We start from the raw sequence: 18,037 nt of genomic DNA, 5'->3' as shown, positions 1-18,037 counted from the left end.
CCCCTGTAGTACTGAGGCACTTTCAGGAGAAATTGCATAGGGATGTATAGATCTGCTGATCAATAAGCTCCAGTGGGACTCCATCCTGGTTATTTTGGGGACATTTTTGATTTTACCATATATCTGGGGTAATTTTATATATTTATTTTTATTGTGACGAGATTCCCAGGTTACTTTGTCTGCATTAAAATCACTTCCTATTGTTATTGGGTTTTTACATGGGTGATTGCGGGGTATTTAGTTATGAGTTCTAAGCTTTTGTCAAAAACTGTCTGATAATTTCCTTTACATCTGAACTTTGGGTCATATTGACCCTAACACTTTGACAACAACAGTAAGAAATATTACCCATTTCAAATAGTAGCCATTGGAAAATAATGGGATTTTTTTTGTCCCAAAAAATTCTTTTAGCCATAGCTGTAAATGTGACCAAAACAGTCAGTGGTGTTATTTTTTTTTCAATGTTTTAAGTTGGAATCGCGTGAATGGAGAAAAATATGATAATTTTCTATATCAAGAGCTTTGCGAAAACATTCTCAAAATTTGACACACCAACATTCATGTTGAGAGAACTACTATGTGCACTAAGAAGCAGAAGAAATCGCACAGAGCCATAAACTGAGCGTCCTTGTCAGAGGAGAGCGATCAATGAGCGATGAGAAGGAGGAAAAGGAGGGCTAAAAAAATGAACGAAGGGAGGGGGCGACAGCGGATGCGACTCCTCCCTTAACCAAGTTATCCAGCCGTGCAGTGCGGGAGGGCTGCTGTGTTTACGGGGCAAGACAGTCTCCGCTTGCCAGCCAGCGCTGTCGCTCGCATCGAGACCTCGTCTTGTCTGCTGCAACTACCGCCATCATGTGCGACTGTTTCCACCTGGCTTTCCCTAACTGGCATGGTGCGCCATCTGGCACAGGTGAACATCTTTTATTCTAATATGGGCTGTTGAAGCTTGTAGACGTTCAAAACAGTGGGTCGGCAATGAATTATTATGTCTGAGAATGATTAACAATTAGAGAAGTCCAATCCATTTAGGCTAGGGAAGTCTGGCCACGATCCTTCCATCGTTTTCAGCCCTCCCAATCCAAATTCATTGGACGTTGATGGCTGTCAATGGCTACCAGTGAGTTGTCTCATGTAGATTTCAAACTTGACTTCAATGCAAGATGCAGCAATGATGTCAGTTTTCGGGATCTACTAAACAAATCGAATGTTTTCATTTCACATTTCTTGTCTAATGAATTACTTTTCAATTTTGCAGAATATATTCAAAGAAAATAAGTAATTTTTCTGTCATTTTCTACAAGCATTTTTTCCACCATTTTTCAATTATGATTTTAGTCTGAGCTATTTTCAAGGAGATTTCATATTAACCTCAATGAGTTGCCATAAAATTTACATGCAATTTTGTTTGACCATAGACATCATATTTAATAGATGCAGTAAATTAACTACAAATCCATCCGGAATTGGATCCGCATTATTATAGTTTATTCTGAACCAAATTGTGTGGAAATATGTCAAGATTTTGCCTAGTTAAGAGTACTGCAGGGAACAGAATCACTCACCTCAGGTTCAAAGCAACAGAGGTCTACTCAGAAGTCCACTGCTTTAATGCATGTTTCAACGCTGCCGATTCTTTATGCACTGCATGTTCTCTATTGTCTGATATCTCTGGGAGTGGCTACTTTTAAATAGCTAAAAAATTCTCACTTTACAACATTTTTTTCAAATACCTCGGTTTGGAAAGACCAACAAAATTACTGCACATACACATACAAAACTATAACTATATTAAGAGTACTTTGCAGTAGAGTAGGGGCAGTCTGTGTGTTAAAAAACAAGATGGCAACCAGTTACATATGCTTCAGACTCCGCCTTTAGATGCCGTCCTGTACAAATATGATATATGTGATTTTGACACCCATGGAAGTTGGCCATAGTTTATTTGTCAATATGATTTCTGTGATTGGCAGGCAACTCTTCCATTGTTTTTCTTTCTCTCGTATGTGATTTCACATTTTGGGTAGCTTGGAGGCCATAAGATGGAATGGTGCCAAACTCAAGTCCAATTACAAGCTAATAAAGTGTCTACCTCATGTGGTTTTCTTTTATTTTTCGTTAAGTGGACTTGCTGGATTTTAAAGTTTGATAGAAAATCAGCAGAAAAATATGCCACCATGATTCAGTTAAACTGGTCTAACAAGCATTTATTTACAGCAAATCCTTTCTTTACATGGCTGGAAAATAATAAAATGCATAAATGTATATCTATTTTCCTTGTGTGTCGAGTCTAATGGCCATTTAGGCAGGTTAGGTAAAAGGATGTTTGTTGGGCCGAGCAACATGCTGACTCAGTGGCAGATTATGTGACGTGCGTATGTTTGTGATCGTGGGAGAGGTGCTGATGCTGACCTGCAGTAAGCAGAGGGCCGGTTGGGTGTGTCGTCTGCAGCAATGTCATCATTGGCGGCGGCTGTTGCTGCTGCAAAGAGGTGCCTCCTTCTTGTGGCTGCCATGGGGCATTTGATGCAGTGGCTGCCTCCTGTAGAGCTGGAAAAAACAATTATTAGAATAGACGATTATTCACTGAGAAGTTTTGTCTTCAGTCCATTAATATAAAACATAATTTTCTGGTTTAGCCAACGTTGGTTTATGAATATTATTGAAGCAGGTTTTCAAGACATATATTCTGTATTTTATTAAAATAATCCAGTTTTCATCAGAAACTAAATCCAAAGGATATTTACTTTTCAAATTATTTTTTTAACAAAAATATTCATCTCATTTTTGTTTTGTTTTCAAATGAATAAAATAAAAAAAATATTTTAGAAAGTAGAATTTTTTCATCTATCTCATTTCCTGAATCACTATCCTTATTAGGATCACAAGGGGTGCTGGAGCCTATCCCAGCTGACTCTGGGCCAGAGGCGGGGGACACCCTGAATCAGTGGCCAGCCAATTACACCGCACAACGAGACACACAACTATTTACACTCACACTCATACCTAGGAGCAATTTAGAGTGTCCAATCAGCCGACCATGCATGTTTTTGGAATGTGGGTGGAAATCGGAGTACACGGGGGGAAAACCCTCGCAGGCCCAGGGAGAGCATGCAAACTCCAAACAGGTGACGTGATCTGGATTTGAACCCAAGACCTCAGAGCTGGGAGGACGATACGCTTACCACTTGTGGCGCCAAGCCGCCAAAGTAGGACTTTATACGTTGTTTTAATTAATAACAAAAATTAAAATGAATTGGACATCTACCACCGTTAATAGTATTCATTACATTTTGTGCCTGACAGAAAATGACTAAAACTTACTTTTTGCTATCAACCAGATAAAGTTACTTTATTACTTACCCAATTCTATTCTCATTCAAGTCAAATTTTCATAGTTAACATGACAAAATAGAGCATATAAAATTAAAGCATACTTACTATATCCCAAAAGTATGACTTTATTCATTCAATCTTGATGTGGGCAGAAACCAGAGTATCCAGAGAAAAGCCATGCAGGCCCAGAGAGAACATGGAATCTCAACACAGGTGGACCAACCTAGATTTGAACCCAGTACCCCAAAAACTGTGAGACCAATGCGCTAGCCACTCATTTGCCACACCGCACTAAATAAATTGATGTGATGAGATTTTTTCACATAGGTTTATGAAAAGCCTCAATTGGAAAATTTTGTCTCTATATACAAAATAAATTTCCCATTAAGAAATGCAAAATCGTAAAAATTCAAACATCCTCTTGTAACATCCTGTATTTTATTCTGAAATTGTAGTAAGGTGTGTTTTATTCTGTGGTTAATGTACTGTAGATGGGGAGAGCCACAGCCACCCCAATTGAGGTCGTGAAGTAAGCCCTGACATATTTTCCTTCTTTTTATTTTTTGATAGAATTTTTTAAATAAAATATAATGCAAAATAAAACAATAAACAGTAAATGTGCAGGATATAAGGAAACATTTGAATATTTTATGTTTTTTTTCCTTTTTTAAATTTATTTATTTACATTTTTTAATGATAATAAGTTTGAAAAACCGACAAGACTCAGTAAGAGAAAAACAAAAAATACCTCCTAATTTTCGTTTCAATTTTTTTCTTAATATTTTTTTATAAAACATCTGCGGCCCGGTGGATGAATGGTTAGCGCGTCGGCCTCACAGTGGGAGGCCCGGGTTCAAATCCAGGTCGGTCCACATGTGTGGGATTACGGGGCCTGTGTGGGTTTTCTCCAGGTAATCCGGTTTCCTCCCATAACCCTAGTAGGTTGGTGGGCTGATTAGACACTCTTAATTGCCCCTAGGTATGAGTCTGGGCGTGAATGGTTGTTTGTCTCCTTGTGCCCTGCGATTGACTGGCCACCAATTAGGGTTGTCCCATGGTTCTGTCAGCTGGGATAGGCTCCAGTACCCCCTGCGACCCTAGTGAGAATAAAGTCAAAATTGATTGGACTTCTGTCAAAGTCAGTAGACACCAGATGAGTTAAGAACATTTCCAAAACTGCAATGTAATACTGGGTGGTCAAAATTTATTAGATTCGATTTATTTGCTGATTTTCTGTCAACACAGAGGGTTACAGAATAGTATTTGAATTAATTTTAATCAATTAATTTAATGAACATCTACCGCTTTTTAAAAAGTCTATTAAAGCAGAGGTAATGGTATTTATCAAATATTTCATATTTTTTGTAGTTAAGATTATACTGGCAACGAGGTCAATTTCTAAGGACAGTTGCTGATTTAAAGATCATGTTGACTAATTAGGTCTAATTTCTTATTCCAGTGGATGAGAAAACAGCATATTGAGAGCACGAGGTTCCAATCTAATTTTTTTTTTTGTCGGAAATCTGATTAGAATACGCACTACATTACGGTGAAAGGACCTTGTGTGCAAGTACAAGTGGCCAGCTATATGACTTACCCATGACTTTGTTCCAGTTATGCCATAAAATTGTTTGGGAACCAATTTTCTAAACTTTTTAAAGTTTGTTTTTGGTAGAAATTATCACTGGCATCAAAAGATAAAATAACCTTAAGGAAGAGTGGCCACACCCGCGTCTGTTTCTGCAGCGGATCAGAGCTTGCATTACTTCAGACTGACAAAATGCTGCTATTATATACATATATCTGGCTGTTTAATAAATTACTGCATCAATAAAACACCTATTTAACATATCAGCTGCCAATGACAGCGAGAGATGTCCAAACCATTTGGTCTGGGAGGGGCTTGCTGTGATTGTTCCATCGATGCCTTCCAAGTCCAAATGGTTTGGAAATCTAACACCGTCAATGGGACAAAAACAGATGATTCAGAGAATAAGCCGTCTTTTTTCCTTATCATAACTTTACTTTAAAAGTAAAATATAACAAAAAAATTATAGTTGTCTGCATTGTTTTTGTTTAAAATATTTTTAAATGATTAAAGACAATTTTCCTTCATTTCCCGAACTGATTACCGCAGAGGGTGCTGGAAACTATCCTGGCCAACTACCCGCAACAGGCAGAAGACACCCTGAATCGGTGAAACCAATCGCAGGGTACAACGGGACAGACAATAATTCACGCTCATGCTCATACCTAGGCGAAATTTAGAGTGTTAAATCAACCTACCATGCATGATTTTGGAATGTGGGAGGAAACCGGAGTACCGGGGGAAAAGCGAAGAACGACTTCACACAGTGAGGACCCACCTGGGTCCAAATCCTCGGCCCCAGAACTCTGAGGCCGATGCACTAACCACTCAGCACTGGGCCCCTAAATAAATAAATTCATTAATTCATACATTTAATTTCTGAATCGCTTTATCCTCACTAGAGTCGTGGGTACCCAAGTACGCAGAGAAAACCCACGCAGGTCCAGGGAGAACATGCAAACTTCACACGTGTGAACCGATCTAGATTTGAACCCAGGACCCCAGAGCCGCGAGGCTGACATGCTAACCACTCAAGCCGCTGGGCCACCTTAAATAAATTATTTAGTCAGTCATTCATTTTTTGAACTGCTTATCATCACAAGGGTTGCGGGGCTGTTGCAGCCTTTCCCCGCTGACTCCCCAGGCACCAGGTGATGAATTGGCAGGGCACGAGGAGACAGACAACCATTCACGCTCACACTCATAACTAGGAGTGTTTAAAGCGTTCAACTAGCCTAGCATGCATGATTTTGGAATGAGAGGGGAAACCAGAAAATCCGGGGAAAACCCATGCAAGCCCAGTGAGAACATGCAAACTCCACACAGTAGGACAGACCTGGGATCCAACCCTGGACCCCAGAATTGTAAGGCCAACGCAGTGACCACTCATCCGCTGGCCGGGCCACCCTCCCGCTACATTCAATCTTTATCTATAATCCTTATAAAGCGTGATTTATAGATGGATGGTTATGTGTGTGTGTGTGTGTGTGTGTGTGTGTGGGTATGTTAAGATTCTCTCGCTAAATTTGTCCAAACTGTAGAGAGCTGAATTTTTTTTATGGTGGCCAGAAACTAACAAAATACATTTCTTCACCTTCTATAAATGCGTAAACTCAATTGTTTATTTGATAAAGTTGAAAGCAGAGTTGATGTATGAATTTGGTCGTCAGTTAGGATGCCTTTCCACGTCATTTACAAATGTCATTTTTGGAAGAATTTCCACCAGTGAGTTTCCAGGTGCACCCAGAACACTTTTTTTTTCTGTCGTGACGTGAAGACTCGGCAAGACATGATGTTGCTGGGCGCGCTAACACAATTTAGTCGTAAGGTAGGACACCTTTCCACATCATTTACAAACGTCATTTTTGGAATGACTTTCCGCCAGCAGGTTTACAGGTGCTTTTTGAAACACTTTTTTTTCTGTCGTGACTTGTCCACTTTCACCCTTGATTGCGATCTGCCCATGTATGGATTAGCAACTGGGCTTCTCCTTACACAAATAGATTACCAAAACATGCGCAATAACAACCTCCTCCAAGCCGGTGGGACCGGTGAAGAAGTGAATAATCTTTTGCTTTTAAAATATAGTTGTGTGTTTAAATGTTTTTTTTAACAGGATTATGCTAATACTTGTGTTTGAACCTTTTTTCAACATGAAAGCCACAATTCTATTGATTTGCTGTAAATTATGCTAGGTAAACCACAACAACAGAATTTCACTAAAACATAACTTAGACATTAAGTATGTTTCTCTCCTTTTCTTTTTCATTCTTTTATTCATTTTTCATACTGCTTATCCTCACAAATTTTGCAGGGATTGCCTGGGATCTATCTCAACCAACTATGGGCACCAGGCAGAGGACACCCCAAATCGTTGTCCAGGCAATCGCAGTGTACAAGGAGACGGACAACCATTCACACTAATAACTAATTAGAGTGTTCAACCAGCTTACAATGCATGTTTTGGAGATAGGGGAGGAAACCAGAGTACATGGAAAAAAACCTCACGCAAGCCTGAGGAGATCATGCAAACTCCACACAGTGAGGACCCACCTTGGATCAAACCTGAAAGGCTGAATTGCTAAGCACTTGGTCGCCGAGCTACAGAAAGGGCCCCTTTTCTTTTTAATATAATGATCAATGAGAATAAAATACATAGATTCAAATAGAAAGGACACTTTTTTTCCCAGGGCAAAAGATCATGTATACATTCCCGCAAAAAAAAAACTGCCCCTTTGCTGATTTCTGTGGTTTTTGCATATTCATCACACAAAAAGGTTTCAGATCTTCAAACCAATTTTAGTATGACACAGAGACAACCCAACAAAATAGAAAAGGCAGTTTCTAAATATTTACCAGGGCAGATAAAATTACAAACTTGTCTGGCTCTCGGTGAAAACGTAGTTGCCCCCTGAACCGAATAACAGGTTGGGCCACCTTTGGCACCAATAACTGAAATCAAGCGTTTGCGATAATTTGTCATGAGTCCTTTACAATGTTTTGGAGAAATTTTGGCCCACTCTTTTGCGCAAAATTGTTTCAATTCTACAATATTAGAAAACATTTCAAGACAATAATCCTTGAGAAATGTAACAAGGAACAAACAAAAGTGCAAACTCAAAGTGCAAAGTTATAGGGTATGGGAACACTGGGAGTACAAGGAAGCACTGTAACGTAGGTGTGTCGAGACAGAAGTGAAGGTGTGTGAGTCCTATCTGACAACAGGCACACAATGACTAATTGGTAATTGGTCAAATATACAGACAGGGGTTGAGGAGACAACAGGGACCAGGTGCAAAGTTATAGGGTATGGGAACACTGGGAGTACAAGGAAGCACTGTAACATAGGTGTGTCGAGACAGAAGTGAGGGTGTGTGAGTCCTATCTGACAACAGGCACACAATGACTAATTGGTAATTGGTCAAATATACAGACAGGGGTTGAGGAGACAACAGGGACCAGGTGGGTGACACGAAATGCAGCGGATAGGGAAAGACACAAGGGGCAGGACACAGCAGGTGAGGGAGAAAACAGTTGGAACCTTCACGAGGTGTCTCCTGGGAGGCCGCCCGCCGCGGTCTGTGTATCCAACAAAACTACCCTATGCGCCCTATGGTTGGATGAACTAAAAAAAAAAAATCCACGTTCCAGTGACAGCTCTAGCGGTGCTGAGGGTCATCCTCAGGCGCCTGAGGTGACTCAACAACAACAGCAGGTGAAACCAAAGGGAAATCAAAGGGACAAGCCACACAGAGGGGAAAAAAAGAAAATACATGAATCAAAACAATCCCCTCTCTAAAAATGCCAACCCTAACAAAAATAATGGAATCCAAGAAAACTTTAAAGGTCTGCCAGTGCGATACAATCAAACTTAAGCCATAAAACTTGCTAAAAACAAATTCCAGCGTGAAGAAAAGTTCCAGAGTTGGCAGAAAAATTCCAGAAACCCACTTGACAATTCATACCCTGCTCCCTAGTTAGTATTTTTTTGGGAAAGATGAGGACCTGTGATTGTGTGAAAAAAGCCATCCCTCGTACAGAGCGGCATTTATATCACCACGTAGTCTAAATATGGACCAGGCTTAAAAAATTAGTGAAAAAAAGCCATCCCTCGTACTGAGCAGCATTTATATCACCATGTAGTCTAAATATGAGGCTTCAAAATACCAGGCTTCAAACATGCTTTTTTTCAAGAGAGTTTAAAATGAAGAGTCAATGTAAACTGCAGTGTTTTGTAAGAGACCAGATCCAGTGGCCAAAACATTGCTGAAATGTTCACTCAAATGACCTGCGTAAATAAAGCCAAAGGAAAGGCTAACAGGGCTACTGACTCACAACCAGCAAGCAAATGGATTTGGAGCCAGAGATCCCCCTTTTAGAAATGTGTCTCATGTAAGGATCAATAAAGAGGATCACTTAACAGAACTTGGAGATGGCCCCCGGGTGAAATTATTGCCAGGAAGAACTCTACAAAGTATCAACACAATAGACTTCAGGATAAGAAGCGGCAATGATTGAGATAACAGAATGCTTCTGTTTATATTGTGTTGTGTTTCTGTTAACAGGAGCTGGCCGCAGGCTGAGAGCACCAGACCTGGGCTCAGAGGACTGCTCGGTGAGTCTTAATAAACTGGGCATTTCACTAGGTTATTCATAAAAAGGAAGGCAATTCTAGCTCTGGGAGTGTCACCCTGCTGACTTGATCCCCGCAAGAGATATTTTATTCCTAATTTACCTAGGGCTACAATTTCTTGTGTGTCTTGTGTCTCTCCTGCTACGGCAACCAATAAATTTCCCGAATATGGGATGAAATAAAGTTATAATCTAGTCTAATCTAAGTACTGTGCACGGGAAAACTCATATGTAGAGTTAGTAAGGGTGTTGAACAGTTATACATGTGAATGTTACTTACTACATACTGTGTGCATAGATCTATGGCAGGAGTGGGCAAACTACGTATTCCACAAAGGGCCGAAGTGGATGCGGGTTTTCATTCCAACCCAGAAAGAGGACATCTTTTCACCACTCTGGTGTCCTATATGTGCAATCAGTAGACTGCAGTCAGGTGTTTGTTTTCTGCAGAAATCATATTGTTCAAAGTGTCTGTGCTGCATCGGTTGGAAAAAAATCCTGCACCAGCAGCGGCCCTCGAGGAGCGGTTTGCCCACCTTGTTGGTGAACAATTGCGCTTGTGAATGTAAGATGCTGCAGTTAAGACGCAATGGAGTTAAAGACGCTTTGTTGTATGTTGTTGCGGCTGCCAAGAGTGAGGCAATACCAGAAGTCTGTCTCATCCGCGTTTATATAAATATAGCCCACAACAATATACATCCTAATCGTTTATTCATTCCTTTTCTGAATCACTTGACACACTGAATTGGTGGCCAGCTAATCACACGGTACAAGGAGACGGACCACCATTCACGCTCAAACTCACACATAGGGGCAATTTAGACCAGACTATACTGCGTGTTTTTGGGTTGTGGGAGAGAACCTGGGTACCCAGAGAAAACCCACCCAAGCCTGGGGAGAACATGCAAACTACAGTGCGGACCGACCTGGGATCGAACCCACAATCCCAGAACTGTTAGGCCAACACACTAATTACTCGCCTGCCGGGTCAGCTACTCCCTAGTCACTCCCTCATAAATTTTTGATTCGCCCTCGAATCAACTAATGCCATGGATGTATATGCCTTGTCTGGCTTTTAGGCTTTTAAGACTATAAGTCGTGCCTGGAAATTCAAAACGCTTTGTATTGTAGGTTGGCTCAGAATAGTTAGACTTGAATAGGGATACTGTTAATCTGACAGTATTGACATTTCCTGATGTATATAGGCCTACATTTATATTAAGATGTAAAATATATATATATATATATATATATATATATATATATATATATATATATATATATATATATATATATATATATATATATATATATATATATATATATATATATATATATATATATATATATATATATATATATATATATATATATATATATATATATATATATATATATATATATATATATATATATATATAGATCTATATATATATATATACATATATATATATATATATATATATATATATATATATATATATATATATATATATATATATATATATATATATATATATATATATATATATATATATATATATATATATATATGTAGAGAGAGAGAGAGAGAGAGAGAGAGAGAAAAACACCAAAAACAGGATATTAGATTGGAAAAACATTTTTATTTGTTCTAATTCCATCTATTAACAAAGAAAGAAATAGTGATTTAATAGTACTAAAACGTGTTTACTATCATTAAAATTAGATGGATCTCACAGAAGGGAGAGAGAGTGACATAGAGAGGGAAAGGGGGGGACTTTTGCACGGCAACGCCCTCCTAACATAACAGACAAATTTAAATGAACTTGGATTACAATGTAGACGCACTCAAAAGTAAATGTAACATAACCTTACACTAAACTTTATTCTAATGTTGTTTTAAATGTTCATAGTTTTCTTTTGCCGAGTTGGCTCCATTTGCTCCACCTCCACGCTGACTTTCAGATGCAACCTATCGGGAGTTATATGTTTTTGTCATCCCTTCAAAATATTCCCAAAATGATGCACATAGATTTCCTCACAATAGGATAACACACTCCTCTCGTATTAGCGAACAAGTTTCGCCATTCACACTCATTAACGGGAAAAAATACACTGTAAAAATGCAACACTCCGCCCAGTGCTCGTAGAGACATTACACGAGGGAGTTGCGGGGAGACAGTGCCCATGATGTTCTCATGAGCAGCTTCTGGCGTCCGCTGTATGCTCGTATATCAAAATTTTTCTCGTATCTCAAGATAAATATTTGCCCGAAATTTTGCTCGTATCTAAAATTGCTCATGGGTCGGGGCACTCGTATGTCGAGGTATATGTATGTTTATGAAAATAGGATGTGTATTGGTATTAAACATTAAATTCCATTTGGAATTTCAATTAAATGAGTGTCCTACAAACTAAAACCAAGGCCTCCCGGTTGTGTTGTCTGCAGGCATGTGACGAGACGCCCCATTTTACAGAGGGCGAGAGACCACGACCTCAGGGTTCGTCCCCTGTTGACGAACATCCAGAGACGGAGAAATATAGCGACAGTGACAAGGAGGTATAGATATTGACGGAACACATGACTAGAAACTGGCCAACAAATGTTCTTGTAAATATTAGATTTTCTCTACGACCAGCTGAATGTCTTCTTGTGGGTTCAAAGCTATAGAGATTACACTCTAATTAGGTCATGCCCAGGTCTATGTGCTACTTTAGTTCTTTGTCATTATAATTCTTGGCCAAATAAATTATCTCAATCTAGCACTAAAACCTACATTGAAAATTTTAATGTAGGAATTTTTGATGTAGGAAGATGATACACAGGACAAGAAAGGAAAAGGAAAGGCAGCTAAAAAGTCTAAAAGTTTTGGCTGTGGGTTTGATCGACGTTCAACTTCAAAGATGAGCAAACTGAAGGTGAGAAAATTCCACAAATTCTCATGGTACTCGGTCGATTTGCCTAAAGACGTTAAGCCGACTGATGTCTGGGCGAGGGCCAGCTCGCCGAGGGGGTATCTGGCCGAACGTAGAGTTAGCCGAACAAATAGTTAGCCGACCGGATAGCCAGCCGAAGGACGTTGCTCCAACGGGCTGGCCTGCGCTCCCCCGCCCTCGGTCGTGTGTGTACACAAGTTTTTCAACCTCGGCCAGTTACAGATAACAACATTCATTTAGAATAACAAGGGCATTTACACACGCAGAACAGTACATGACAGACGAAAAAATAGTTATAACAGTAAGTACTATAATGACGGAAGAAAACAGTAGTTATAACAGTCGGTACTGTAATGAAATTGTAAATCCAGGAATCCTACTCCAAAATTTTTACACCAGCACAGAAAACATTGAGAATAATCTTTGAATTAAGGTTCTCAGCAAATCATTTTGAATATACATTTCCTAAAATAATGGAAAATTATTTAAAATTAAAATATTGTTCTTATTGGCACACATCACTAGAAGTAAGTGTGTTCAATAGCATTTTCAGGTATTGTTCTCTAAGCCCTCTAGTCTGTATTTTAGTAAGTCTTCTAGCGTATTTAAAATGATCTAAACGTCTTTAGGCAAATCGACCGGCCACGATTCTCATTGTTAGTATACTGTGTACCAGTCATCCCAAACTAGCTATGAGGTGTTTTCACAGGAAGCATATAGCCCAGAGTCAGGGATGATAGTGAAAACGGCCAAAGATGGTGGTGCAGAAGGCCTTGTCTATGCTGGGGGAGGTAAAGAGGGTATCTTCATAAAAGAAGTAGTGCCAGAGTCACCTGCCTCTAAAAGTCTACAGCTGAAAGAAGGTATGCATAGCAAGACTAGCTCAGGTGTATTAGCCTACAAATATGGTGCTAAAACATTCTCCCTAAATGCAGGTGATCAGCTGCTGAGCGCCACCGTGTATTTTGACAATATTTCATATCAGGACGCCATTCAGATTCTGGAGCGTGCTCAGGCTTACAAAGTGAAGCTCTGCCTAAAACGCAAACCCCACATCACAGAGACAGAGCCCCTTGGTGAATCTGACATCATCCCTGTAACTACTTTTAAATTACACTATATCATATACATTTTTGTGATTTCTTTTTTATCGAGGCAAAACTAACATTTTATTAACACTCAGGAGGATGAAACTTTCACTCCAGAGATGCGAGAACATGGCAAGACCAAAAGAAGAGGTGATGCACGCATTTCTTGGCCCAAGTTTCCATCTTTAGGGAGAGGAAAGAAGTCCCGTTTTACAAGGTCTCACAGTTCCTCAGAGGCTGACGAGCAGAGAAAGTTAGAGCTGAGTCCTCCCACAAGCGACACAGATTCTCCGATAAAGACTCAGGACGCACTCAAAAGCAAGAAACGTCACAAGATAAAGCTACCATCTCTGACAAAGAGAGGCCGCATTAGTTCATCTGAAGATCAGGATACCGACGCACCAACAACAGGCACACAAGAAGCGGCCGAACTGCTATCACCCGAAGGTTCTCAAAGTCCCATTGGAGGAAGGACTGAACTGCACAGTGCAGAGCAAATACTACTGGAAGAAGGAGCCGACTCACGGGTGACCAAACAGTTTGCTCCTGAAGACAAAGTGGAAGTCATTGCTGAAGACAGCGCTTTGAAAACAAATGATCTAACACTAGCTCTGACGGATAAAAAAAGCCCCACCGGACCACTTTCTCCAGATGGAAAGAAGAAAAAGAAAGAAAGGTCTGAATTTAAAGTGAAAATTTTAGGTAAGGATAGATCACAAAAGAAAGAAGCAAAAGCAAAATCACCTAAAAGGTTAAAAACACTTGGTGCGAGTTTAGAAAAGGCAGAAAAAAACATTGTCAAAGGTGATCACCTCGAGCATGCAACTCAGATTGAAGAAACGTCTCCACTTAAAGGCAAAAGTAAGAAAAGAACACTTCCCTTCAAGCGCGAAGACATTGAAATTCCTGGCATGGAGGATGTGTCTTTAAGGACCAAAGTCAAAGGACCCCATGATATATTCCAAGAAACGGTTCAACTCTCGATTGATATGGACAGTGTGAAAGAGGCTGTTTCAAAATTGCCTGGATACAAATTACCCAAGGTCGATATGTGTGGAGTACTAATTCCTGAAGAGATCACTGTGATAGATGCTAACGCCCAAAGAATATCAGTCAAAACACCCACTAAAGTTGTTGAGAGCAGAACAAAACCGCAAGCACCGATCAGTAAGGCAGTGGACACTACAACTCCAGAATTATTCAAGACTTCATTCAACCTACCAAAAGTCCCGTCAGATGACTTATCTTCCGAGGAAGTTCTAAATGTAGCCTGGGTGGATCCGACAACTCAAGAGACAACACAGGAGTGTGAATCTAACCAGAAATCAACAACGGCAAAGATAGTTTTGCCAAGTGTGGCATTCTCAAAGTCAGACTTTAGAATCCCTGACATTGGACTGTATTTACCAAAACCAGATATTTCAGGACCAAAAGAGGATGAAGTTAAAAGAGATAGCACTATATTCAGACGAGAATCAGATGTCAAAACACATATAGCTGAAACATCTACAGTGATGGTGACAAGTACTGGTGAATTTGAATACATTGATTCCACAGAATCACCTGTCGAGTGGGAATTTGATAGAAAAGCAAGCCCATTCCAACAGCCAAGGATTGAATCCTCACTGCCTAAATTAGGAGATCCAGATATTAATTTAGGCCAATCAAAAAGTGATGGAAAAGGCAATTCACCTAATGCTAAATTAGGTGCTTACAAAAATATGCCTGAAGAGAAGCAGGCAGTTGACATTTCTGCTTCTTCCACTGAACAGGAAGCAAAAGAACACAAATTTAAAATGCTCCCATCTGACTTTACGGTGCTGGAAATCACTGGTACACAACCCAAGGTAAACTTTTTGAAAATGGAAACAGATGTGAAAAAGCCAGGACAGGAACGAGTGGCTCATCTCGCAGAGGCCTCAGATGTGGATTTAAGTCTTGCAAATGCAATGGCTGAACTAAAGGAAGATGTTGATCTCAATCTCAAGGGCACAAATATTGATATAAAAATTGAACAGACACCCAAAGAGGATACAGACATTAGGCAAATTGATGAATTACATAAAAAGATTGTCATTGAAAACCCTGAATTACAAGCATTTACATTTAATGTAGAGCATAAAGAAAAAATCCAAAACCTTCAAGTAAATGGCAGAGAAGTGAATATTGGGATTGCTAAGGCAAAGTTTGAAGTGCCTGAAGTTGATACCGAACCTTTGTATGCTGAAATTGATCATAAAGGGGGAAAGTTCAAAATGCCAAAATTTGGCATCTCTATGCGAAAAATTAAAGGGCCAGAAATTGATCTTAATATAGCCAAAAATTCTGGAACACTTCAAGAAGCCGAAGTTGATTTGAAAATTCCTTGTAAGGAAACAAAAGAGCTATCGGTGGAAGGAGATATTAAAACTCCTAAAATTGATGTTGCGGCAAGGGAAACGTCCAAAAAACATTGGAGACCGACATTCAAAGTACCGAAATTCGGGGTGGTTTCTCCAAGTATTTCTAGAGTACCGGACGGAAACAAACATGTCAAACCAGAAACATTTGAGGAAATTTTAGCAGTGAGCATTGAACAACAGAGCATTGACACAGATCGACCATCAATAGAGATGATGATAATTGAAAATGAACGTGACAAGAAAGGAACAAAGTTAAAGATACCCACTCTTGGTTTCTCCATTCCGGAGGTCAAAGGACCAAGTTTTGATTTCAGCAATTCAAACAAACATTCAGATGTATACAAAAGTGAATTTCAACTATCTGAAGATAAGCTAAAAGAAAGTATTGGTACTGTGGAAATTAAATCCCATAAAATTGAGAATATTCAATACTCATTAAGTAAACAAAGTAGCAAAGAAGCTGAAATTGAGGTAGGTCTTCCGGAAGGGAAAATGAAAATAAGGTCACCTCAGGTTGAGTTTCAAACACCAAAAGTAGATGTCAGTATAGATAGTAAAGAACATGAGCTTAAAATGCCAAGGTTTGGCATCTCCATGCCAAAAGTGAAAGGGCCAGACATTGACATAAGCTTATCAAAGAAAGATGGAGAGTTCAAGCTTCCAAAAGGAGAAGTTGAACTCCCGGAATTTGAAGTGAAATTACCATCAGCTGAAGTAGAAATTGAAGCTCCAAAAATTGAAGGACAGGGCAGTGTTGAAGGATCTCCATCAAAATTTAAATTACCAACAATCTCATTTCCCAAATTCTCGTTAAAGAAGCAAAGTAGCAAAGGAGAAATTGAGATTGATCTTCCAGAAGGAGAAATGAAAATTAATTCACCTGAAGTGGAATTTCACACACCAGAAGTAGGTGTCAGTATAGATGGTAAGGAAACTACGTTTAAAATGCCAAAGTTTGGCATCTCCATGCCAAAAGTAAAAGGGACAGATGTTGACATAAGCTTATCGAAGAACGATGGAGAGTTCAAGCTTCCAGAAGGAGAAGTTGAACTTCCGGAATTTGAAGTGAAATCCCCATCAGCCCAAATAGAAACTGAAGCTCCAAAAATTGAAGGACAGGGCAGTGTTGAAGGATCTCCATCAAGGTTTAAATTACCAACAATCTCATTTCCCGAATTCTCGTTAAAGAAGCACAGTAGCAAAGGAGAAATTGAGATTGATCTTCCAGAAGGAGAAATGAAAATAAATTCACCTGAAGTGGAATTTCAAACACCAGACGTAGATGTCGCTGTAGATGGTAAGGAACAGAAGTTTAAAATGCCAAAGTTTGGCATCTCCATGCCAAAAGTGAAAGGGCCAGATATTGACATAAGCTTATCGAAGAAAGATGGAGAGTTCAAGCTTCCAGAAGGAGAAGTTGAACTCACGGAATTTGAAGTGAAATCCCCATCAGCCCAAATAGAAATTGAAGCTCCAAAAATTGAAGGACAGGGCAGTGTTGAAGGATCTCCATCAAAATTTAAATTACCAACAATCTCATTTCCCAAATTCTCGTTAAAGAAGCAAAGTAACAAAGGAGACATTGACGTAGATCTCCCAGAAGGAGAAATAAAAATAAAGTCACCTGAAGTGGAGCTTCAAACACCGAATGTAGATGTCGCTGTAGATGGTAAGGAACATAAGTTTAAAATGCCAAAGTTTGGCATCTCCATGCCAAAAGTAACAGGGCCAGATATTGACATAAGCTTATCAAAGAAAGATGGAGAGTTCAAGCTTCCAGAAGGAGAAGTTGAACTCCCGGAATTTGAAGTGAAATTACCATCAGATCAAGTAGAAATTGAAGCTCCAAAAATTGAAGGACAGGGCAGTGTTGAAGGATCTCCATCAAAATTTAAATTACCAACAATCACATTTCCCAAATTCTCATTAAATAGGCAAAGTAGCAAAGAGGGAGACTTTAAGATGGATCTTCCAGAAGGGGAAATAAAAATAAAGTCACCTGAAGTGGAGTTTCAAACACCAGACGTAGATGTCGCTGTAGATGGTAAGGAACATAAGTTTAAAATGCCAAA

At 39.4% G+C, this 18,037-nt stretch overlaps 1 protein-coding gene across 1 annotated transcript; it reads left to right on the top strand.

Annotated features, from left to right (window-relative positions):
- The first annotated feature begins 855 nt into the window (after positions 1-855).
- On the top strand, positions 856-17,908 carry LOC144206568 (uncharacterized). Its single transcript, XM_077731604.1, has 8 exons — positions 856-913; positions 9,493-9,539; positions 11,988-12,098; positions 12,350-12,457; positions 13,185-13,338; positions 13,411-13,571; positions 13,659-17,795; positions 17,900-17,908. Exons 1-8 carry the CDS (start codon positions 856-858, stop codon positions 17,906-17,908), a joined length of 4,785 nt encoding a protein of 1,594 aa, XP_077587730.1.
- Positions 17,909-18,037: the final 129 nt, after the last annotated feature.

This window comes from Stigmatopora nigra, chromosome 13 (assembly GCF_051989575.1).
Source record: "Stigmatopora nigra isolate UIUO_SnigA chromosome 13, RoL_Snig_1.1, whole genome shotgun sequence".
NCBI lineage: Eukaryota > Metazoa > Chordata > Actinopteri > Syngnathiformes > Syngnathidae > Stigmatopora > Stigmatopora nigra.
The sequence above is the reverse complement of the archived record's forward strand: the minus strand, read 5'-3'. Positions and strand labels throughout refer to the sequence as shown.